This window comes from Erpetoichthys calabaricus, chromosome 2 (genome assembly GCF_900747795.2).
Source record: "Erpetoichthys calabaricus chromosome 2, fErpCal1.3, whole genome shotgun sequence".
Lineage (NCBI taxonomy): Eukaryota > Metazoa > Chordata > Cladistia > Polypteriformes > Polypteridae > Erpetoichthys > Erpetoichthys calabaricus.
Window position 1 is genome coordinate 288,794,225 of NC_041395.2, and position 23,374 is coordinate 288,817,598.

Genomic DNA, 23,374 nt, shown 5'->3' on the forward strand with positions numbered 1-23,374 from the left:
CAAGAACAACTTCAGGCAATCATCTTGCCACAAATTCAATATAACCTCACCTTATTTAAAGTAGATGGCAGGTCAGCTTTCTTGACTTCATTAACGGCATTCATTTCGTCATTAAAGGATGGCAACTAATATCATTAGAAAGAATTGTTTTTATTAATACATATTCAATATAACAACATCATATATATATATATATATATATATATATATATATATATATATATATATATATATATATATATACTGTACACATATGGCTATATAAAAGAATAAAAGATAAAAGAAAATATCAAATTAAAGATTTAATACAAAAATTAGTACAAGCTGAACAGAATGTAGCATAGAAAAGAATGCCTGGTAAAAATAAGTCAAACAAATTTTAGAAAAAGTTTAAATGCTCAGAAAATGTGAAGCTAAGATCAATTGTGTAAAAGAGATAGAGGGTGTCTAATGTTAGATCAGATTGCTGCAGGAGTAAAGAGATGCCTTGTGATTTTAGGCATAATTAAATAAGCCTCATACTGTATTTTTTCTTTAGTATCAAGATTTCTGACAGATGGGTTTTCAAGGGTAATACTTGAAACAAAAATAAAAATATAAAGTAATACAGGCATGGGAAAAGTAACTTTAATGCATGGTTTCTTGATTATTGATTTCTCTCAATTAACAATCCATTCAATTGATTTCAATAAAAACACACTGGTTTACTTTGATCAGATTAAGCACAATCAAATTTTAGTTAAAGATAAATTATCATTGTTATTTATAACTGTATACTATGTGTGGTGAAGCAGGTAGTTTCAGAGGTTTACTAAAATTCCAGTTCAAAACTGACTACTCAAAACTGACAAATATAAAGGTACAGTCTATTGGAAAGTCTTGTGTATATTCAGAGCATAAGGCTAATTAATACTGGTACTTTTTTGTCTCTACAGTTGTGGAAAGAAGCTCAGTTAGTGCTTGGAGTGCATCTGCACTATACTACAAAATAAGACTGCACTGACAGTGAACATTTGTCTGAATGTCTCAGTGTAATAAAGTCAACACTGATATAAAACAGAAGGATATTTGGGGGACTGTCTGTAATTGTACAGTATGTGACAATAGGGTAGCCTATTATATTGTCTGGTGTTCCATTATTCCATGATAAAGGACTGGTGACCAGTGCAATGAATTGAATGTCAGCACAGAAAAAAATCACCTGCTTGAAGTCAGCTGCTGCCAGAAAACAGCAGAGCTCATAGCAGTCAGTCAGTAGTGACCACATCACAACAGTAACTTCTGGAAGAAGCAATAGTTTTTTTCAAAACTAATACCGTCACTACTGCGGGACCTCATTCTTTGCCCTGGGTAATTCTTTGGAATTAGCTGATACCTTCGCAATACATGACTCTGGAATCAGAACACTTTTTATGTGCTTTAGGCTAGACTAGTATGCTGTATTCTGCAGTTTTCAGTGTCAGTCAGTCACTGTCCAACCTGCTATAATCTAACACAGGGTCACGGGGGTCTGCTGGAGCCAATCCGAGCCAACACAGGGCACAAGGCAGGAACAAATCCTGGGCAGGGCGCCAGCCCACCGCGGGACACACACACATACACACACCAAGCACACACTAGAGACAATTTAGGATCGCAAAATGTACCTAACCTGCATGTCTTTGGACTGCGGGAGGAAACTGGAGCACCCGGAGGAAACCCACACAGACACGGGGAGAACATGCAAACTCCATGCAGTGAAGACCCAGGAAGCGAACCCAGGTTTCCTTTCTGCGAGGCAGCAGCACTACCACTGCGCCACCGTGCCGCCCATCACCTGAACAGTTACACTAAATTATTAAAATAGTGGTCTGTTTGGTTTTATCTGCTGCTGTAGATGGACACCTGAGACAAAGGCAGTGGTGCTATTTTTTGTATTAAGTTTGAAGTTATCCTCTGTTAGAACATTCTTGGTGAGACTTCTTTGCAAAGTTAACAAAAAGACCTTAAAGACCTTCTGAAGTCTAAGTCAACATAAATGCAGTGTCACAGCCTATAGCAGGCTGATTAAGAAGAGACGGATATACAGTAGGTTCCCACCAGTCAGGCATCTCCAGTGCAGAAAGCTCAACACCACCATCCAGCAAAGCACCTAGCCTACCCCTCAGAGAGTCGGGAAATGAGGTTAGGAGTGTGATCTCATTACATATAAGCTACAAAGCAAAAGCAAAATATACCTGGTCATCTACAACTCTGACAAACACACAGTAGGTCACTCTAGAATCAACTCCAACTAGCTAGGCAACGGCATCTTAGCACAGCAGGGTAGATCATATTGAGGATTTTTCCAAATACAAGAAACCGATACAGTAATTGCATTCAGAATGATTGTGAAGGAAAGGAATGCAAAATTAAATGATATAAGTCAGGAAATAAACAATAAGGAGTGTGACAGATAGGGGGTGCTATCGCTCCCTTGAACCCTTAGATCAGATGCCAGACACCAGATAAAAGTCCAATAATTACATTTATTCAGACAATAATGTGCACCAAGCACCCTCCACTCCACAATACTCATAAACAATACAATAATCACAATCAATAATCAATCCTCCACTCCCAGACGCGTTGTTACCCTTCCTCCCAACTCAGCTCGCCCGTCTGGGATCTCCCACAGTGCTTTATAGTCCTTGACCCGGAAGTGCTTCTGATCCCTCAGTCCATGTGGATTATCCAGCACTTCCGGGTCAGGTGAAAACTCTTCTTCTTCATCCCGGAAGTACATAATTTCTTCTGTCGCTGTGACTAGGACGTACTTCCAGGTTATAGTGCACATAAAAATTCCTTATGCCTCCCTGCAGCATCCTCTGGCGGCCCACATGGTATCCAGCAGGGCTGTGAAGGAAAACTCCAATGTCCATGATTCCCTGCTGGCATTTGGAGCACCTCCATGCTGCAGGGAGGGCTACATCTGGTGGCCTGGGGGTATTGGCCGGGATGAATGGCTGGCCATATCCCACAGGAGGTATGTTCAATTGACTGCTTCAAGGTAAAACTGAGGGAAGCTGAAAAAAATCTGAGAGAAAAACTAAAGGAAAAATGGAGGGCAATAGTAACATCAGTAACAGCACAGGATGAGGTGGATAATAGTACACCCTAACTTGTACTGAAATTAAAACCCTGTTTCAAGTAAATACAAAAACAGAGATCCATTTGCCACCCAACCATCCTGTGCAACTTGTACTGTTGACAGAGCAAAACGACAGTCACATTCACTTTTGTGCTAATTTTTTAACCAAAAAACCTTGCAAACTATGTTTCCTTGGCTCCTCTTCTTTGGACTTACTCCTTCCAAACTAACAGCAAATATTTTATAACCCAATTCAATTGAAAACCTCAGATTAGTCATTATGTAAATGAAAAATAAATGGAAAATACAGCCTTTATGATCTGTTGTATATATTAAATTAATTAGGATGCTTTTGGACATACACTACAAGAATGTTTTTAATGAAAAGTGTCTGTTATTATAAAGATGTAATATAGGCACAGTAACTCCACCTCTCATTATTTTCTTTAAAATTACAGTTTCAAAAAAGGAAAATAATACAGTATTTTGTAACTGGCTGTGAGGTAATCACAATTTATTCAGCTCTGTAGCTTTAGCTCTAAGAAGAGAAAATGTAAACTTTCCTCCACTGTAAGTAAGTTATTGTTATTAATGAGAATAAATTCTGTTTGGGGCATTCTTACCCTTGGAAAGACTGTAACAGGCACGAGTTTATCCAAAATATTTTTTCCTTCTCCCGGACAACCTTTGCATTCAGGACTGTTCAATGTGGAATTGATTTGTGTTCGGATGTTTGTCAGATTTGTCACTAGCACAATCTGGTTCTGAGTGAACTTCTCAGAAATTTCGCTCAGGTTTTCAAGTTGAGCTCCAATGTAGATGTTAACTAAATAACAAATTAAAAAATCAATACATTCCTTACTTTTTAATACCAAAGTTTAATAATTGTTTGATAACATTTTATAGTTTATGTGAAAAAGTATATGTATAATTATGGTGACAAGAACTTAAAATATGTCTTTGTACCAGGGCCTCCTCATTTACATCTATAAGAACACTCGGCCTTACACATCTGTTAGACTGATTAATATCCCCTTATGAGGGGCATCAGCAAAAAAATAATAAAATAAAGATAAAAACCATCACATGCAGCATTATGATGAAATGCATTGTTGATTAATCACAAAATAGCAATGTATATTAATGAAAAATAATTTCCCACGTCTGAACCCTTATTGACTGTTTGCTAATATACCATGTTAACAATGTGTGTTTACAGCACCTTCTTCAGATTCAGTAACTTTCTTGGATGTACAGGGGAAGAATTTCAATGTGGCACAGCCACTTACATGTACAGTATTCCTTTTTGGTCTTTGCTGCAGAATATACCAACCTAGAAGAGAAAGAGAAATGACCCTGCCTCTAGTCCCACCTACACCTCCTCTGCATCTTAAAAAGGGCCAGCTCGCAATATACCAGTATTATTTTAATAAAGACCAATGCAAGTGATGGTGCGCAGCTGCACTGGCACTGACAGCGGAGGTGGACCATTTTCATATTTTTTTTGTGAACTCAGCTCTTTCTAACATGCAAACCCTTAATGCTTCATGCAATTAATATTAAGAATTTTTTGTTGGATAATAAATAGTTATCCATAATACTACTCACCTAATTTACATTTTTTCTTTATTTCATTACCACTATTATACCACGATAACTATGCTCTTTAATTACTGTTACACCTCTTACTAGTATACTTATTAACACAGGCTTTTGCAATTAGGGTTATCAGATCAAATATAGCTATTTTAATATAATTTGTATAAAAAAAGTTCTTAATCGAAGCCAAATCATTCGATTGTAAAATGACAGTCCTATATCTTACTTTGCAGTAATTTCGGCATTGTGTTTCTCCAGATGCACTATGTTGCAGTACTTCTGTATTTTGCACAGTTTTTGCATGGGTTCTTCTCTTCTACACTCAGCATTTTGTAATTATTAATTGATAGTTTGTGTTGTCATTTATAGAACAGATAGATTTCTCTACTGTACTGTTCTGCTTTTTGGTTAGCATGTGTACTAACAACAGATTTTAAACACTTCTCCAGCAACGTGAGATCTCTGATTTGCTGTTGTTTTGTATTAAAACCTTTAAGCATACATCATAGCAAACAAAAGCCATTTTCTTTTCTTATTAAACATAATGGCAAATAACTTCTTCATTTCTGATTTTCCTTTTATTATTATGACAGCTTTAAAATCACCATTTTAATGAGCATTTTCAGTGCCAGGTAAGCATGCTTAGCTACCTCAGCAGCTGATTGAGCAAACAGGAGGTATAAAAAAATGTATTTGTTTCCCATTGTATCACCGTTTAAGAGGGGGTTTCAGAGGAGTGCATGCGTTCACAATGCGAGTGGCAGAGACACAAAGTGGCAAATATGGCAAATATCAAGAAATAAAAAATTTATGAAAATGAATGAAATGAAAATAACAATCTCTTTAAATTGTATATCCGGTTAACCAAACCCAGGGGTGAGCAAGCAAAGCGAGCAGGGGGCAGGGCCCCTTAGTGCTTTAAAATTTTACCATGTATTATGTTTTTACTTAGTAGCAGAATTTTAAGAAAGATCTAGTACACTGTTAAAACCCCACAGTAAAGTATGTAATGCATTAAAAACTGCTTGCCTTAATGCTATAAGCATTAACAATAAAGTAGCTACAAGCATTAACAATAAAGTACATAACTTAGAATTATATGCAGGTGGACATAAGTTTGATATAACAGAATTAAAAGGTACCAGGCTAAATAACAGAGATGCACAATTAATCTTATATTAATCTTGATTATGATTACAGGTTCAGCGATACACTAATTGTTAAAATTGTTGATTACTGCATTCCATTTAGTACTCACACTCTGTCAGATATCGAGGTTTACCAGTTACAAAGAGCTTTAAAGAGCAATTGGATTCTGACTTAATAACCTGTGCATTACACAATGATCTGTGCAAACAAAGATGATTAGGGGCTTAAAACTGCTTAGTGAAAAGATCTCCGATCAATGAGACTGTTGCTGTCAGGTTTAAGTCTGATTCTGACACCTCTGAGGGGTATCAAATTAGGAACAATTTAATATTTGAATACTGACATTACAAATATGCACAGTAATAACTTGATTATCAAAACTTGTGAGAAGTAAGTTCCTTAACAATGAAGTCATTAAACTCTATGTGGTGCATGGCAAATTCAAGTACCAGTCCACTAATGTGCTATGATACTCACTGTGCAATTTGTTTACACAGAACAGTCATTGTCTGTCATTGATATCATGTGTACTGAATACACCACAAAGTTATTTTATCGGAATGCTTAGTTATTTCACACATACTGTAATCATGTTAATATTTTTCTAAAGTAATAACTATAATTTACCCAGTATGTTGCAAAAATGCAAAGCTGGAGAAAAATGCCACATAGTACATTTTTTAGGGTTAGTACCAGGTTATGAAAAGGGTTGGTGCAGAAAGACAGGGGTACAACAAAGGTGCTACTCCACTGCTAAAGTCCATTGGCTAATGTATGTAGCTGCATGCACGTGTTGGGGAAAGCAAGGCAGATGGTGTTACTTCTAACATCAAACGAGGCACAACGTGAAGCCAGTGGTGTAAATTTGTATAAAGTGGACAAGACAGATAAAAGTACATGGAGCCACATGGAAGCAACTGCAGAAAATCTGGCCAGCGTTGAAAAATGGACAGTGAAGGAGATGTCAAGACAGTATGGGCCCTACAACTACCTCCGTCCCTTGACCCTGAATGTATCCATATTCCTCCTATAGTAAATCTACCTCTGATGTCAAACTTTCTCATAATGCACTAAAGCCCTAGAATGCAACTACTTAATATATACTTAATTATACTGTATATTCAAATGTATTCAAACATAAAGAATGTATCCGTCGCTGATGATGAAATCATGATCTCGTTTGATGTTGTGTCGCTGTATACCATGATTCTAATTCATCTGGCCACAGAGACTTTATTGGCAAAACTAAATGACACCATCATAATGACAAGAAAGAAGCTGACCACAAAGGACAAAATGCATTTGATATCACTTTGCCAGAAAACTCACTTCTATTTTAATAGAAAACACTACATACAGAAAGAGGGCATGCCAACGGGATCTCTATTATCAAGACTCTGCTGAACTGGTTATGCAGTGATTTGAAAATGCATCTATAACTCAGTTCACACCTAAACTTTGGATTCTCTATTTTAACGACACGTTCGTCATATTAAAAAGCGACCAGTTGAATGAATTCCACAGCCACATCAACTCAGTATTACCTGCAATTCAATTAAAAATGGAACAAGAAATGAACCAACATATTAATTTCCTGGACATCTTGTGGATTACTAGCTACAAATACGTAAACCATATCCCAGAGCTTCGTTTTCGTGTTAATATATATTGTCAAACATGCGCACGGGAGGCAGTAAATTGGCTTAACTGAGGGTAAAACACTTGATCAAGGGTTGACAAAGTGCACTAATGGTCTTTTCTCCCTCCTCTGTAGATCACCAGAAGGGAAGACCAACTAAACTCCAACCAGGTTCCATGTCCCTCTGCAGACCATGCCCTTCTACTGACCTCCCTCCTGCCTGTTCCCTGTTAGTCCCTCCTCTTCCTCCCCACCACCTTTAAAAAACAGTCACTTGTCTTTCCCATCAAGTTCCATTTTGGACACAGTCCTTTAAGACTACTCTGCGGTACTGCAATATATGGGGTGACACCCCAAACCTTCTCAGTCTTTGTTTCTTTATTACTATATACAGTATATGCAGTCTGTCAATAGTATATTTCAGTTTTTATGGAAATGTATATAGTTTAATGTCTTAATGTTTAATGAAATCAAGGCATAGAACAAGTAAACAATGGCAAATTAAAAAAAGTCAAGGAATCATTAAGTGTACAAATTTTTATAAAAATTTTTGATTCATCAAGGTAGCTACCTTTTGCTGATATAACAGCCAAACTGTGGTAACCCTTTTGATTCAGAATGTCAGTCACTCTGAACAAGTCACCAACTCTGCCTCCAGCACAAAAAAAAACCCAGACCATCACACTTTCTCCTCCATGTTTGACAGCTGGTGTCACACACTAAGGAACCATCCTTTCACCAACTCAACAGCATACAAACTCCATTCGTGATAAACTGAAGAGTTGAAATTTTGATTCATTGGTCCATTTCTTCCAATCTGCAATTTTATCCTTTAAGGAATGGCTTTCTTACTGCTACTCGCCCTGTCAAACGTAAACAACAAAGTCTTCTCTTCACAGTAGAAACTGAGACTTGCTTTCTTTGACCACTGTTAAGCTGTGATTGAAGCTGTTGTGCTGTGAGGCACCTATCACACAAGCAGGTGACCCTCAGAAACTTGTCTTCTGACTGGGTTGTGAATTTGGGTCTGCCAGATCTCTTCCTATAAGAGTATCTTCCAGTTTCCAATTGCCTTTGGATTGTGTAGGACACCGTACTCACTGACACTTTGATTTTCTTTGCATTTTCTCTAAATGAAAGGCGTACACTTCTAAGGGTAATAATGCTCGGTCTCAGTTAATTTGTTAATTGCCAGTTTCTTGGCATTATCACTAGAGTATTATCACTACAGTGTAATATTGTCCAAGTAGTACTTTAGAGGGTGTAGTAACACAGTCCTATCCAATTCTGCTTTAAGGCAGACAGAGGGTATTTAAGTAAACCACAGAAGTTGGGACACCTGTGTCAATTATTTACTTCTACTTACAAGGCTTAATTTACTTTAATTGCTTCAGACCATATGTAGGTTGTAACCTATTGGTTCTTCCCTGAAGAAGGCCCGTTTAATATTTTTTCAGTTTTTGCTAACCTAAATTTTAAATTTAAACCTCTGGCAGTTTAATGCTTATCTTTTCACCATTTTAGGTCAGTCATTGCATTTCAGCTGATTAATTTTGAAGGAAAAGGTGCAGAAACCAAGGTGTTCTAAAACTTTTGACTGGTAGTGTGTATATATATATATATATATATATATATATATACAGTAATCCCTCGTTATATCACACTTCGCCTTTCGCGGCTTCACTCTATCGCGGATTTTATATGTAAGCATATTTAAATATATATCACAGATTTTTTGCTGATTCGCGGATTTCTGCGGACAATGGGTCTTTTAATTTCTGGTACATGCTTCCTCAGTTGGTTTGCCCAGTTGATTTCATACAAGGGACGCTATTGGCAGATGGCTGAGAAGCTACCCATCTTACTTTTCTCTCTCTCTCTCTCTTGCTCTGACATTCTCTGCTCCTGACGGAGGCGGTGTGAGCAGGGGGGCTGTTCGCACACCTGGACAATACGGACGCTCGTCAAAAAATGCTGAAAGATTACCTTCACGTTGCTCCCTTCTGTGCAGCTGCTCGTGAAGCAACATGCTGCACAGTGCTTCGCATACTTAAAAGCTCGAAGGGCACGGATTGATTTTTGCTTGTTTGTTTTTCTCTGTCTCTCTCTCTCTTTCTCTGCTCCTGACGGAGGGGGTGTGAGCTGCTGCCTTCAACTGCTTTGTGCCGTGGTGCTTCGCATACTTAAAAGCCAAACAGCCCTATTGATTTGTTTGCTTTTCTCTCTCTTTCTGACATTCTCTGATCCTGACGCACACTCCTTTGAAGAGGAAGATATGTTTGCATTCTTTTAATTGTGAGACGGAACTGTTATGTCTGTCTTGTCATGGAGCACAGTTTAAACTTTTGAAAAAGAGACAAATGTTTGTTTGCAGTGTTTGAATAAAGTTCCTGTCTCTCTACAACTTCCTGTGTTTCTGTGCAAATCTGTGACCCAAGCATGACAATATAAAAATAACCATATAAACATATGGTTTCTACTTCACGGATTTTCACCTTTCGCGGGGGGTTCTGGAACGCAACCCCCGCGATCGAGGAGGGATTACTGTATATGTATATATATATATATATATATATATATATATATATATATATATATATATATTGTCTTCTTAATATTAATATTTATATTAATGGTACACCTACAAAGCATAATAGGCTTAAGACTCGTGTACAATTGTTTAAAATTAGAAGGTGAACACTGCAGCCATCAAAAGAATGTGAAACTTGAAAACACAGCACTTCACAGAAACAGGATGTGTGCTCAAGGTGACATGATTAAAGAGAAAGCGGAATGAAGCTAAGTTTGCATATAAAAACCTGGACAAAATGATTCAAAATCACTCAAACACATTAAAATAGCATAAAAAAAAAACAGCTGGCAAATTCACAGCAAAAAGTGACAGTTAAAGGTTGTGGACAGAAGATGGCGTTCACTTCACAACACAAAGAACAAAACTAAGATCAGATTCTACATTTTATACCTTACTGATAAAGCAAAAATGTAATACAAGTATTTTTTAATATCCTTTGTTTTAAGCATTGTGTGTCAAGCCCACAGCCACTTTAAGTACACAAGACTGTGTGTTGAATGCATGTTAAACCAACCATTTGTGACACTGAAAGGGCCCTTAAAAACTGTGACTTTACAGCCATTTTCATAAAAAAACGAAAATCAGAAATATGGTACTGGGTAAAAACATTAAAATGCAGAACATTAACAAGTGCTTTATAAAGAATTTAGAGTTAATGAAGCTTCCTTTAGTACTTGTAATACGTACTGTAAGTAATTGGTAAGAACCAATGTTACTTATGATAAAAAACATCAAAAGTGGCAAATCAATACATAGGAAGTTCAGTTAACTTTTTTTTTTTCAGAGTAATAATCCCTGATGTTGTGGTTGTTTTTTTTTCTAATTTTTATAAGAAGGAATGCATTTTATGAGCCCTTTTTCCTGAAAGTATGACATGTGATTATTTCAGTTTAACTTTAATTTTGTCAAACAATGAACAACTAAATGATTATGGCAATTAAAAAGAAAGAAGCAGTATGACTGGTTAAAAGTTTCAAAATCAAATAAATTGTCTGGTCTGGATAATCTCTCTCTCTCTATATATATATATATAAAATCAAAAGTGTCCGTCTGTCTGTATGTTTGTCCACTTTTCATGAAAGAACTACTTTACAGATTTAGATAGGGTTTTTCTATAATTTTCCTGAACATTCTAGTTGATTTTGCAACTCCTCTAATAACGGGAAGTATCATAGTTCGTTTGGGGAAGCAATTAATAAGTGTAAATTGAAAAGAGAGGCTGCGGACCGAGGGGAGGGGGAGGTGGGACCTCAGGAGTAGAGAGCTGGCCAGGGTCATCCTCACTGAAGTGCCAGCCTTCGTTCGAGTCAGGTCTGTATGTCTGTTTGCTTTTCACGAGAGAACTACTTAACGGATTTAGATCTGTTTTTTTCTATAATTTGCGTGAACATTGTGGTTGATTTTGCGGCAGAAATTTATAACCACGAAGCAAAGAAAAAGGCTGCAGGCTGAGGGGAGAGGGGAGAGGGAGGCATAAAATTAATCAATTGGTGCTCAAATTATTTGACATGCTGTCTTGGACATACACTTCAATAAATACCATTTTAGAACACAACGATTCAGTTCATTATCCTACAGAATTTTTAAATTCCATTAATCCTCCTGGCATGCCACCCCACAACTTAGCATTGAAAGTAGGAGCACCAATTTTCCTTTTGAGAAACCTGAGCCCACCCAAACTATGCAATGGTAACCGTCTCCAGGTCTGTCAGCTTCAGGACAACATCATAGAGGTGATAATCATCACAGGATGTGACATTGGAGAGATGGGTTTAATCACTCGCATTCCTCTATTCATGATGGACATGCCCTTTCAATTCAAGAGATTACAGTTCCCGGTGAAACTTTGCTTTGCAATGTCAATTAACAAGGCCAGGGGACAGACACTCAAGTTGTCAGGGGTTGATCTTAGTTCACCATGCTTCTCGCATAGTCAGATATATGTTGCTTTCTCCCAGGTTAGTTCCCCAAGAAACCTATATGTCTTCGCCCCGATGACAAAACCAAAAATATTGTATATCAAGAGGCCCTCGGATAGGAAACCAATCAATATAAATTTTTCTCATTTACAAATTACATTTTTTTTTTCATTTTTTAATTGATTTTTAAAGTTTATCCTGTTTCACTACTACACGGGTGGAGCCACTGGGTACAGCTAGAATGTATGTAATGTGCACAAAGAAGTTAGCTATAGCTATGCGTATAAAGCACAAATGTCAATTTTCAGACATTATTGGATACTGGTAAAATGTATAAATACTTAAAGCTAACAATGCTGCCATGGTAAATATAAAAAGATTCTGATCAGATTTAGTAGATAAGACATGTTTCCCAGATAAATTAACAAAACCCCTTATTAAAGACAAAACAAAGTAACATCATGTATGGTTATAACAGCAAACAGTCACCATGGGTTGAAAAGGGCAGGTCATGTTTCATTAATTTTGCTGTAAAGTAACAGCTTTTTCAAAATTATGTATGAGCATAAGGTAAACACTGTTGGCACAGTATATCAACAGATAATATAACATCTCCTCTATGTTATTCTTTGTTGTAATCAAAGTACTTTTTGATTGAGGATAGAAAAAACAAAAATTTATATTTACCATTATTCAGTTTTATCAACGAGTCCTTTGTAGCATTTACACTGTCCCCCAAATTTTCCAACATCATGTCAATAAGTATGGGGCCAATATCTTCAAAACAAAAATAACAGATAAAGAAATTAAACATGTAATTGTTATAGTGCTTATAAACATATTTGGCCCTTGGATGTTTCACATTTATTGTTAAACAACATTGAATAACAGTGGAATTAGCTTGTTTTCTCTTCAGCAGGTGCTGGAAGGCTTGTGAGGGTACAGTTCTTCAGTGAAATTACCAGAATAGATCAAGAATATGCCAGGTCTCCAAATAAGACACTTTATAGGAAAAGACTGGTTTTGCAATCAGAATTTATCCTCTAGACAACAAAAGAAATGGAACAGCTCATCTTTAAATCACAACAGTACTATGTAAATGGAGAGAAGGCTAATAAGATCTTAGCTCAATAAATCCACAAGCAGGAAGTTCATAACACAGTAACAGAAATTACCAACACAGATGGAGAAAATCATTGACCATAAAGATATAACCCACACATTTAGAGAGTACTATAAGTCCTTATATTCGACTTAGATAAGACACAGCCTAATGAGTTTTTTGACTCATTACAAATACCACAACTAGATACTCTTAGTGCTGTGGAACTGGGTAAACCTCTAACCCTCTCAGAATTACTAGACGTTATAAACTCACTCCAAAGTGGGAAAGCAGCAAGCCTGATGGATACAGAGTGGAATTTTATAAAAAAAAAAATTCAAATAAGTTGGCTCCACTATTATTAGCAATGTTTAGAGAACCTAGAGACAACAATTTCTACCTCAAACTTTTCACCAAGCATTAACTACCATCTTCCCAAAGAACATTGCAACATTAGAACATTAGAACAATCTATATGAGAAGTGGCCATTCAGCTCAACAAAGCTCACCAGTCCAATCCACCTAATTCTTCTAAAAAAACATCAAAAACATCATAAAGTGTTGCTGTCTACCACGTAGTACTAAGTATATGTGGTTCTCTATAAAAAAAACTTCCTAATGTTTGAGCAGAATTTACCCTTTAACAAGTTTCCAACTGCATCCCTGTGTTCTTGATGAACTCATTTAAAATATCAGTCTCAATGCACTGTACCAATTCCCTTCATAATTTTAAACACTTCATTCATGTCATCTACCTCTTAATATTTTGCTTAAACTGATAAGGCTCAGCTCTTTTAATCTTTCTTCATAATTCATCCCCTTTAGCCCTGGAATCAGCCTAGTCACTCTATATTTAATGATATTAAATTTCATCTGCCACAAATCTGCCCAAGCCTGTATGCTGTCTAAGTCTTTCTGTAATGATTTAATGGATTCCAGATTATCTGCCAATCCACCTATCTTGGTATCATCTGTTAACTTAACCAGCTTGTTACTTATGTTCCTATCTAAATCATTTATATATATATATATTAAAAATAGCAGTAGCCCTAGCACTGACCCCTGAGGAACACCACTCTTAACATCAGCCAGTTCTGATAAGGTTCCTCGCACTTCCTGTGTCTTCTGCACCCATCTAAAAACATCACCGTCAACTCCAACTTCTTTTAGCTTGATGTCCAACCTCTCATGTGGCACCTTATCAAATGCTTTCTGAAAGTCAAGATAAATATGATATGCTCTACTTTGATCAAATCCTTTTGTTGCTTCCTCATAGAATTCCAGTATGTTAGTAGAGAAAAGCCAAGCAAAATGACACCTTTTATTGGCTAACTAGAAAGATTACAATATGCAAGCTTTCGAGGCAACTCAGGCCCCTTCTTCAGGCAAGATGTAATCATTTTACATCTTGCCTGAAGAAGGGGCCTGAGTTGCCTCGAAAGCTTGCATATTGTAATCTTTCTAGTTAGCCAATAAAAGGTGTCATTTTGCTTGGCTTTTCTCTACATTCATAATGGCTAACACGGTACAGCACCCTAGTATTACAGTATGTTAGTAAAACATTACCTCCCTTTTCTGAACCCATGCTGACTGTTCAGAGAAACTCCTGTACTTTCCATGTGCTGCTCAATCTCATCCTTAATAATTCCTTCCATTAATTAAACTTACTGTTGCTTGGATCTGCCTGGTCACCCTTTTTATATAACAGGATAATATTTACCACTATCCAGTCCTTCGGAATCTCCCCAGTGCACAGTGACTTCCTAAAAATATGTGTCAAGAGTTTATATGTGTACTCACTAGCCTCCTTAAGAACTCAAGGGTAAATATTATCTAGTCCTGGTGATTTGTTTGATTTCAGCCTATATAATCTGAGCAGTACTTCTCCCTCTACAATTTCCAAATCCTACAAAACCTCCTTAGTAGTCTCGTTTACCGCTGGGAGGTTATTCACTTCCTCACATGTGAAGACCTCAGAATAATGCAACTTTAGAGCGTCCACTATTTCCCTGTCTGTATATTTTAATTCCCCTTTACTGTTTCTGATGTACTTCACCTCCTCCTTGACTGTTCTTTTACTACTAAAATACTGAAAGAATTTCTTAGGGTCATCATTTGCCTTATCTACTACATTCTTCTCCAATTCTCTTTTAGCCTACCTAATATCCTTCTTAACCCTTTAACCGCCAACTCCCTAAATATTCCCCATGCCAGGAGAAATCTGAACAATTTTCGTTTTTTTACTTTACATTTATTCAAGCAGTATTTACCTGCTGAAATACCTGCTGAAATGTTTCAAATAAATGGTCAATCAAAGGACGTAGCTTGAACAAGCGGTCACGGTTTGGATCTTTCTTATCTGGCTCAGATAACGGGCAGCAGTCCAGTTGAGATGCTGGGGATACACCCACTCATCGCCATCATCCGATGCGTCGTCATTCACAGTATCATGCAGTGCACGTTGCTGATCATCATTGTCGCTAAAATCTTCTTCAGAACTGCTACAATCATGATCAGAATTATTTTCCAAAATCGCCTGCAAAACCTCACTTGAAGTCAGTTTACGTTTCGCCATATTCACAGCTTTCACTTTCGAATCACATCACGTGAGCGGCCAATACAACCGCAGAGTTGTCGAAATACAACGTAGTAATAATACCCACGCCAAACTGTCAGTTATACTACGTGCCAGGCATTCACATAACCACAGGCAAATGTGCCGGATAATTCCGGCAGTAAGGCGTCAGCAATAACGCTACGATGCCGGATATATCCGGCAGAGGGCGGTTAAGGGGTTAATGGTTGCCCTCATGTTTTCACCCGACCTAAAATTCACTTTGGAGTTATCTATACTAATAAAAGGCAAAGCCCTCACTGACTGACTGACTGACTGACTGACTCACTCACTCACTCACTCATCACTAATTCTCCAACTTCCCGTGTAGGTAGAAGGCTGAAATTTGGCAGGCTCATTCCTTACAGCTTACTTACAAAAGTTAGGCAGGTTTCATTTCGAAATTCTACGCGTAATGGTCATAACTGGAACCTGTTTTTTGTCCATATACTCTAATAGAGGAGGCGGAGTCACGTATCGCGTCATCACGCCTCCTACGTAATCACGTGAACTGAAAACAAGGAAGAGATTTACAGCACGAGTCAAACGCGGGAACGAAGGTAAATGACGTTAATTGTTGAGTGTCTTTTAATACTGTGTAAGCATACATATTAACACATGTGCAATTAAACGTGTGCATTTACAGGGTGATTTCTCAGGCTTAAAAGCTTGCCTTTTATTAAAAAGGTAAATGCAAACTGTTTTCATTCTGAAGGGCACAAACCACGTTAGATTTCAGCCGTTAAACGCGCAAAAATGTCGGTACACCAGATAAATAAGCGCAACATATTATCAGTTGTATTTTATGCTTACAATACATATAGAAATGTGTTAATCGTTAACTAATAGTATGGGATGGTGTTTTTCGACTTGCGCCTTGATTTAAATGATTGCATGTCTTGGTGGGTTTGCGTAGCTTATTGTCAATATCTTTACACCTCTTTTTAAGACTTATTGACTGAAACGGGCTTTCACGAAAAAAGTTAGGGCTTTGCTACAGGATACACCCTCCACAAGTTAAGGAAGTAAAAATAAAAGGTATATATTTCTGTTTTATTTAAACCTTTTAAGTTCGTATGCATAGCCCCATTTAGCTGTTTTAGTTTTTTTTTTTTTCTTTCTTCAGTAATATTTAATCTCCTTAAAGAAAAACAACATATGAATTTTACTTTTTTTGTATCTCTTTATTAATATTTTAGTGTAAAAGGATAACCAGTCTTTAAACCTTTTATGTTACTTTATAAAGTTATTTTACACAATGTGGAAAAATTAATAAGAAAGCTACATATTTTGGCAGCTGCTGCTTTAATTTTCAATGAAATGAAAAAAGCTCTCCAAGAGAAAACCTCAATGAAGAAGAAACAGTTTGCATTATCTAAAAAGGAGAAACCCTCATTTATAAAGGTTTGCTGCAGATGACTTAACTGAAAATAAATGAATAGTTCCTATGTGTATAATACATATTTATCTATTTGACTTATGCCTTTATTCCAGCAACTTGCAACATCTGAGGTACAATTTGTTACATTACTTTTGTTTTTTGCAGTACAGGCAGGTGAAGTGACTTCCTCAGGGTCACACAGTGGTGTCAGTACCAGGATTTGAACTGACAAGCTCCGGGTTTGCTGAAATATTACTGAAGAAAGAAAAAAAACGAAAACGGGCAAATGGGGCTATGCATACAAATTTCCATCCATCCATTATCCAACCCGCTATATCCTAAATACAGGAGCCAATCCCTGCCAACACAGGGCACAAGGCAGGAAACCAACCCCGGACAAGGTGCCAGCCCACCGCAGGGCACACACACCCACACACCACGGACAATTTAGAATCGTCAATGCACCTAACCTGCATGTCTTTCGACTGTGGGAGGAAACCGGAGTACCCGGAGGAAACCCAGACAGACACGGGGAGAACATTCAAACTCCATGCAGGGAAGCGAACCAGGGTCTCCTAACTGGCACCTTTCACTGCACCACCATACTGCCCGCATTCAAACTTAAAAGGTTTAAATAAAACAGAAATATATACCTTTATTTTTACTTCCTTAACTTGTGGAGGGTGTATCCTGTAGCAAAGCCCTAACTTTTTTCATGAAAGCCCCTTTCAGTCAATAAGCCTTAAAAACAGGTGTAAAGCTAAACTTGCAGCACCGCTAATCAATTACACTTGCCTAACGCCTCTCCTAAGGGGAAATACTGTGGGATCTGGGCATCCGTCAAAGCACCAATCACAGGCCCGATTAGAAAGCGGGAAGCTGTGATTTGTCGTCTCCCTCCCATGTAATAATCACAGCCCGTGTTACAACGCACTATGTATGTATGTGTATATATGTGTATGTGTGTGTGTATGTATGTGTGTATATGTATGTGTATATATATATATGTTGATATGTGTGTATATATATATATATATATGTGTGGATGTGTATATGTATATATATATGTAGATATGTGTATATGTAGATATGTATATGTATATATATGTTTACATAACCTCTTTAACACACTACTTCTCCGCTGCGAAGTGCGGGTATTTTGCTAGTTAGTCTTATATGCCTTATAAAGCTACAGCTTTAGAGCTTCTTTTTTAACTCTTTATTAACCCATTGTGGAGTTTTTTTAAATTTCCTATTAATTCCAAGTTTAGGTATATGCCTGTCTTGCATTACATGTAAAACAAACCTGTGCCAATGCTCCTCGAATGTCTCCACATTTCAAAGCTAATCCTAGTCTATCCCCCTTAGACTTTGCCGCATCTGCTCAAAATCTGCCCTACCAAAGTTAAAGGCAACAATTTTAGTCTTTGCATATGCACTCTTACAAAACACTGAGAATTGTATTATATTATGGCCACTGTCATGAGTGCAGTTACGTCAACCCAAAAACTCCTGGCCTCAAGCTATATGCTACTTATAATTCTACTTTTGCTTCTGCGATTCTGTTTCTACAGTGGCTACATTCTGACATTACTTGTAACAACAAATAAATACATGCTCAAATAGGTTATTAGCGAATTGGCACTGCTAAAGTGACCCCTGTGGGTGGGTGTGTGTGTGTCTGGGGTTTCACCCTGCGATGGGCTGGTGCCCTATACAGAGATTGTTCCTGGCTTTTACCTGATGATTGCTTGCATAGGCTCCATCTGTCACCTGACCCTGCCTAGGATAAACGGGTTAGGAAGATGGATGAATTATTGTTGTGTCTAAAGTGAAGAAAAATATATGAACAAATTCATCTTCTTCCTGGCATTTGTTCCACATTGACACAGGGTTCGCTTTTTGGCAGGTTTCCTTCCACTTGTTCTGATCTGGGATATGTTTGAGGGACAGTATTCACTTTGTGCATGACAGGCATGCGGCCTGTTCTGAAGAAAGCTGACCACAAATGATGTCTTAACTAGAGACATTTTAAGTAACTAACAAGTCTGTGTGCCACCTGAAACTACACATCGCCATTTATCAGGTTGCACGGTTGCCAATATTCAAATGTACTTTGCATATTAGTATTATTTATGAATATTATCAATAATACATTATTTAAAGTGTAACTTAACTCCTGCTTGTCTTTTACTACACCTAATTGCCTGAGGTTATACATTTCGAAGGGAAGGTGGGGAGAAGTTATATGGTACAATAACTTAGAAAACAGTGGTAAGTCTGTGAGATTTGAGGCATTCTGACAAAGGCTACATATTAATAATACAAAAGGGGAAAGTAAGAGTAGCATATTACTCTATCAAGACAAAACACCATACCATCGGAGGCACACTACTTAATTTAAATAGAGTAATGGATGGAAAATATTGAAGACAACAATTAATAATAATAATAGCAATAATAATAATTTTGGGCAGCAAAGTGGTGCAGTTGTAGCACTGCTTTCTTGCAGTGAAGGAGACTGGGGTTAGCGTACAATTGGAGTTTCCTCCGAAAGTCAGGTTAGGCTAACTGCTATTGCTAAAGTAGGCCCACTTGTGTGTGTGTGTTAGTTCACTCTGAGATAAACCAGTGCCCAATGCAGGATTGATTAAGTCTGATGCTTGCTGGGATAGGCTCCCTTTGACTTGCTCATTAAATACTTGGGCATCGATGTTCCCCATTTCTGGAGGCCATTATATCGTCTAATTAACATTTATTTCTTAAAAGTGTCAAGGAATCCCTTTCTTTATGGTCCTTTCTTTTATTGTTTTATTGTTCTATTTTGGCAATTGTTAAAATGAATTTAGTCCCTCGTTTTAAATTCTCATCGCCATGCTACCTCTATCTCCCTGTCAGTCAGCAGTTAGACTTCTCTTGTCTGTCTTTCTATAGAATGGCAAGAAATCTTCTATTGGCCATTTAGCCTTCAACCAATATGAAGCTAGTTAAAAATCAATCATCCTGATTCTCTGTTGAACCACCTACACTCCTCTCTGTTCTTCCTTTCAACACTCAAATGTTAAAGTCATGCCTCACCTACTTTAGGTCACTTAGTCTTATATGGGCTGCAGCCTACTGTTGTTACAATTTCTTTCTATATGATTGATAATTTATGTTTCTTCTTATTGAACTCAATATAAAAAAAAATTGGTCTGTATTAGGAGACCAATGTCCCTAGAAAAAATCCACATAAACAGAGGGCTAGGTTACCCAAGCCTTAAACTGAGCATTAACCCAAGTTCTGTAAAACAGTAAAGCTATCTGCTTTGACAGTTGGTATTTTGACACTGACTAGTATGGTCGAAAAGCTATTTTAAAGTAATTTCCATTAACCCAAGCATTAATTGTTTCAGAAAGTGTAAATCTAAATTGTTGAGTGTTTTTTTTTTAATTACGATATTCATCTTTCTACAAATGATTTTTCCATAACTGAAACAAATTAATAAAGACAAAAATGCAGTTGGACAAACCTTTTTGGAGTAAAAGGTCTTTAATTATCATTGTTTAAGCTCATTCAAGTATATTCAAACTTTAGATAAATATGGTATAGATATCTGAAAACCATATCTGATTATGTAACTTTAATGCACAGTACCAAAAACCTAAATCTTTAACTGCTGCATACTGGTTTAATAAATAGTGATTATTAAAATTGGATTCTTGCAGAAACTCATCAACTTACCATTTACACTGTTATTTACTTTATTTACAGGCTGGGAGCTTTCCTCAATTAGATAGCTGATCTCCTGAGAAGTATAAAAAAAAAACATCACCTGGAGAAATTATCATTTAACCATTCTGTTTTAGCCATGCACTCATCATCTGTACCTAGTTAATTTAACTCAGGGTTGTGCGGGCATAAACTAAAGTGTGCTGCAGAGACTGGCCTTGGATGAATCATATTCATACACAAACAAAAACACACACACACACAGATACTTATTTAAATTTGATCAATTTGGGGTTGGCAATTAATTACCCAAACACAAAAGCACAAACTCATTTTTTGATATGGGAGAAAAAAATCAAGGGAAAAAATCACATACAAAACAGAGGAATAACATACTAAATTTGATACAGATGGTAACAAGGCCAGTATTCATACCAAGGGCTCTGGAGCTTTGAGGCAGCAACACTAACCACTTTATAACCATTCCTCAGTTACAAATACAAGTCTAGTCTTAAACATTGCATGTAGACTTTCAAAGTCAATCCCACATAAACAAGCTGTTGAATCCATTTCACTATACTAAATATATTAAGAGAGCAATAATTTTGTAATAATTAGACTAACTGAGTTTATCTCATTTACACTCTTTCCTGGTGACACTCAGTTCCAACCTGTACAAAATTACTTGGGTCTAAAATGCCTTCTTTTAAAATCACAATGATTTCAGCTACAATATGTCTCATATTCAAACATGAAAGTAGCTCAAGAGTTTTACAGTACTAATAGCTAAATATTAATAGTAAAAACTAAACATGTTATTTATACCACTAGAATGCACATTCAACTTCTGTACATCTGTAAGGCACCCAGCTACATTATTAAAATAAACGTTCTACAATTCATGGCTTCCATATTCAGATCTCAACATACTTTTGGAATATTGTTCAGAAAAATATTCAGATTTGATGTGGTAATGTTAATCAACTACAATTCATGGCTTCTATATTCAGATCTCAACATACCTTTGGAATATTGTTCAGAAAAATATTCAGATTTGATGTGGTAATGTTAATCAACTCAGGACCGGTGCTAATGCCTTTTGAAAAGCTGTTGCTGCTACAGAACATAATGATATTCCCCACTCTGATACAGAACAAAAAAAGCACATAATTAGCTTAGTTAAAACAGCAGTAGATCATTTGCAAAGAAACAAAAAGAAAATATAATTTCATAAATATATACTTAAAATAATGTAAATGACAGATAGATACAGTTAGGTCCATAAACATTTGGACAGAGACAACTTTTTTCTAATTTTGGTTCTGTACATTACCACAATGAATTTTAAATGAAACAACTCAGATGCAGTTGAAGTGCAGACTTTCAGCTTTAATTCAGTGGGGTGAACAAAGCGATTGCATAAAAATGTGAGGCAACTAAAGCATTTTTTTAACACAATCCCTTCATTTCAGGGGCTCAAAAGTAATTGGACAATTGACTCAAAGGCTATTTCATGGGCAGGTGTGGGCAAGTCTGTTGTTATGTCATTATCAATTAAGCAGATAAAGGCCTGGAGTTGACTTGAGGTATGGTGCTTGCAAATGGAAGATTTTGCTGTGAACAGACAACATGCAGTCAAAGGAGCTCTCCATGCAGGTGAAAGAAGCCATCCTTAAGCTGCAAAAACAGAAAAAACCCATCCGAGAAATTGCTACAATATTACGAGTGGCAAAATCTACAGTTTGGTACATCCTGAGAAAGATAGCAAGCACTGGTGAACTCAGCAACACTAAAAGACCTGGACGTCCACAGAAGACAACAGTGGTGGATGATCGCAGAATCATTTCCATGGTGAAGAGAAACCCCTTCACAACAGCCAACCAAGTGAACAACACTCTCCAGGGGGTAGGCGTATCGATATCCAAGTCTACCATAAAGAGAAGACTGCATGAAAGTAAATACAGAGAGTGCACTACAAGGTGCAAGCCACTCATAAGCCTCAAGAATAGAAAGGCTAGATTGGACTTTGCTAAAGAACATCTAAAAAAGCCAGCACAGTTCTGGAAAAACATTCTTTGGACAAATGAAACTAAGATCAACCTCTACCAGAATGATGGCAAGAAAAAAGTATGGAGAAGGCGTGGAAGAGCTCATTATCCAAAGCATACCACATCATCTGTAAAACATGGTGGAGGCAGTGTGATGGCTTTGGCATGCATGGCTGCCAGTGGCACTGGGACACTAGTGTTTATTGATGATGTGACACAGGACAGAAGCAGCCGAATGAATTCTGAGGTGTTCAGAGACATACTGTCTGCTCAAATCCAGCTAAATGCAGTCAAATTGATTGGGCGGTGTTTCATGATACAGATGGACAATGACCCAAAAATACAGCCAAAGCAACCCAGGAGTTTATTAAAGCAAAGAAGTGGAAAATTCTTGAATGGCCAAGTCAGTCACCTGATCTTAATGCAATTGAGCATGCATTTCACTTGTTGAAGACTAAACTTCGAACAGAAAGGCCCACAAACAAACAGCAACTGAAAGCCGCTGCAGT

At 37.1% G+C, this 23,374-nt stretch overlaps 1 protein-coding gene across 1 annotated transcript in view; it reads right to left on the bottom strand.

Moving 5' to 3' along the window:
* The window catches only part of prom2 (prominin 2), a 170,540-nt gene that overhangs the window by 89,977 nt on the left and 57,189 nt on the right, over positions 1–23,374 (bottom strand). Inside the window, exons 5-9 of the mRNA XM_028795719.2 lie at positions 21,840–21,960; positions 20,830–20,893; positions 12,696–12,785; positions 3,733–3,935; positions 51–125 (exon numbers count right to left, since the gene is read on the bottom strand). Of these exons, the coding sequence (XP_028651552.2) occupies positions 51–125; positions 3,733–3,935; positions 12,696–12,785; positions 20,830–20,893; positions 21,840–21,960 (553 nt within the window). The remainder of the gene's footprint in view (positions 1–50; positions 126–3,732; positions 3,936–12,695; positions 12,786–20,829; positions 20,894–21,839; positions 21,961–23,374) is intronic.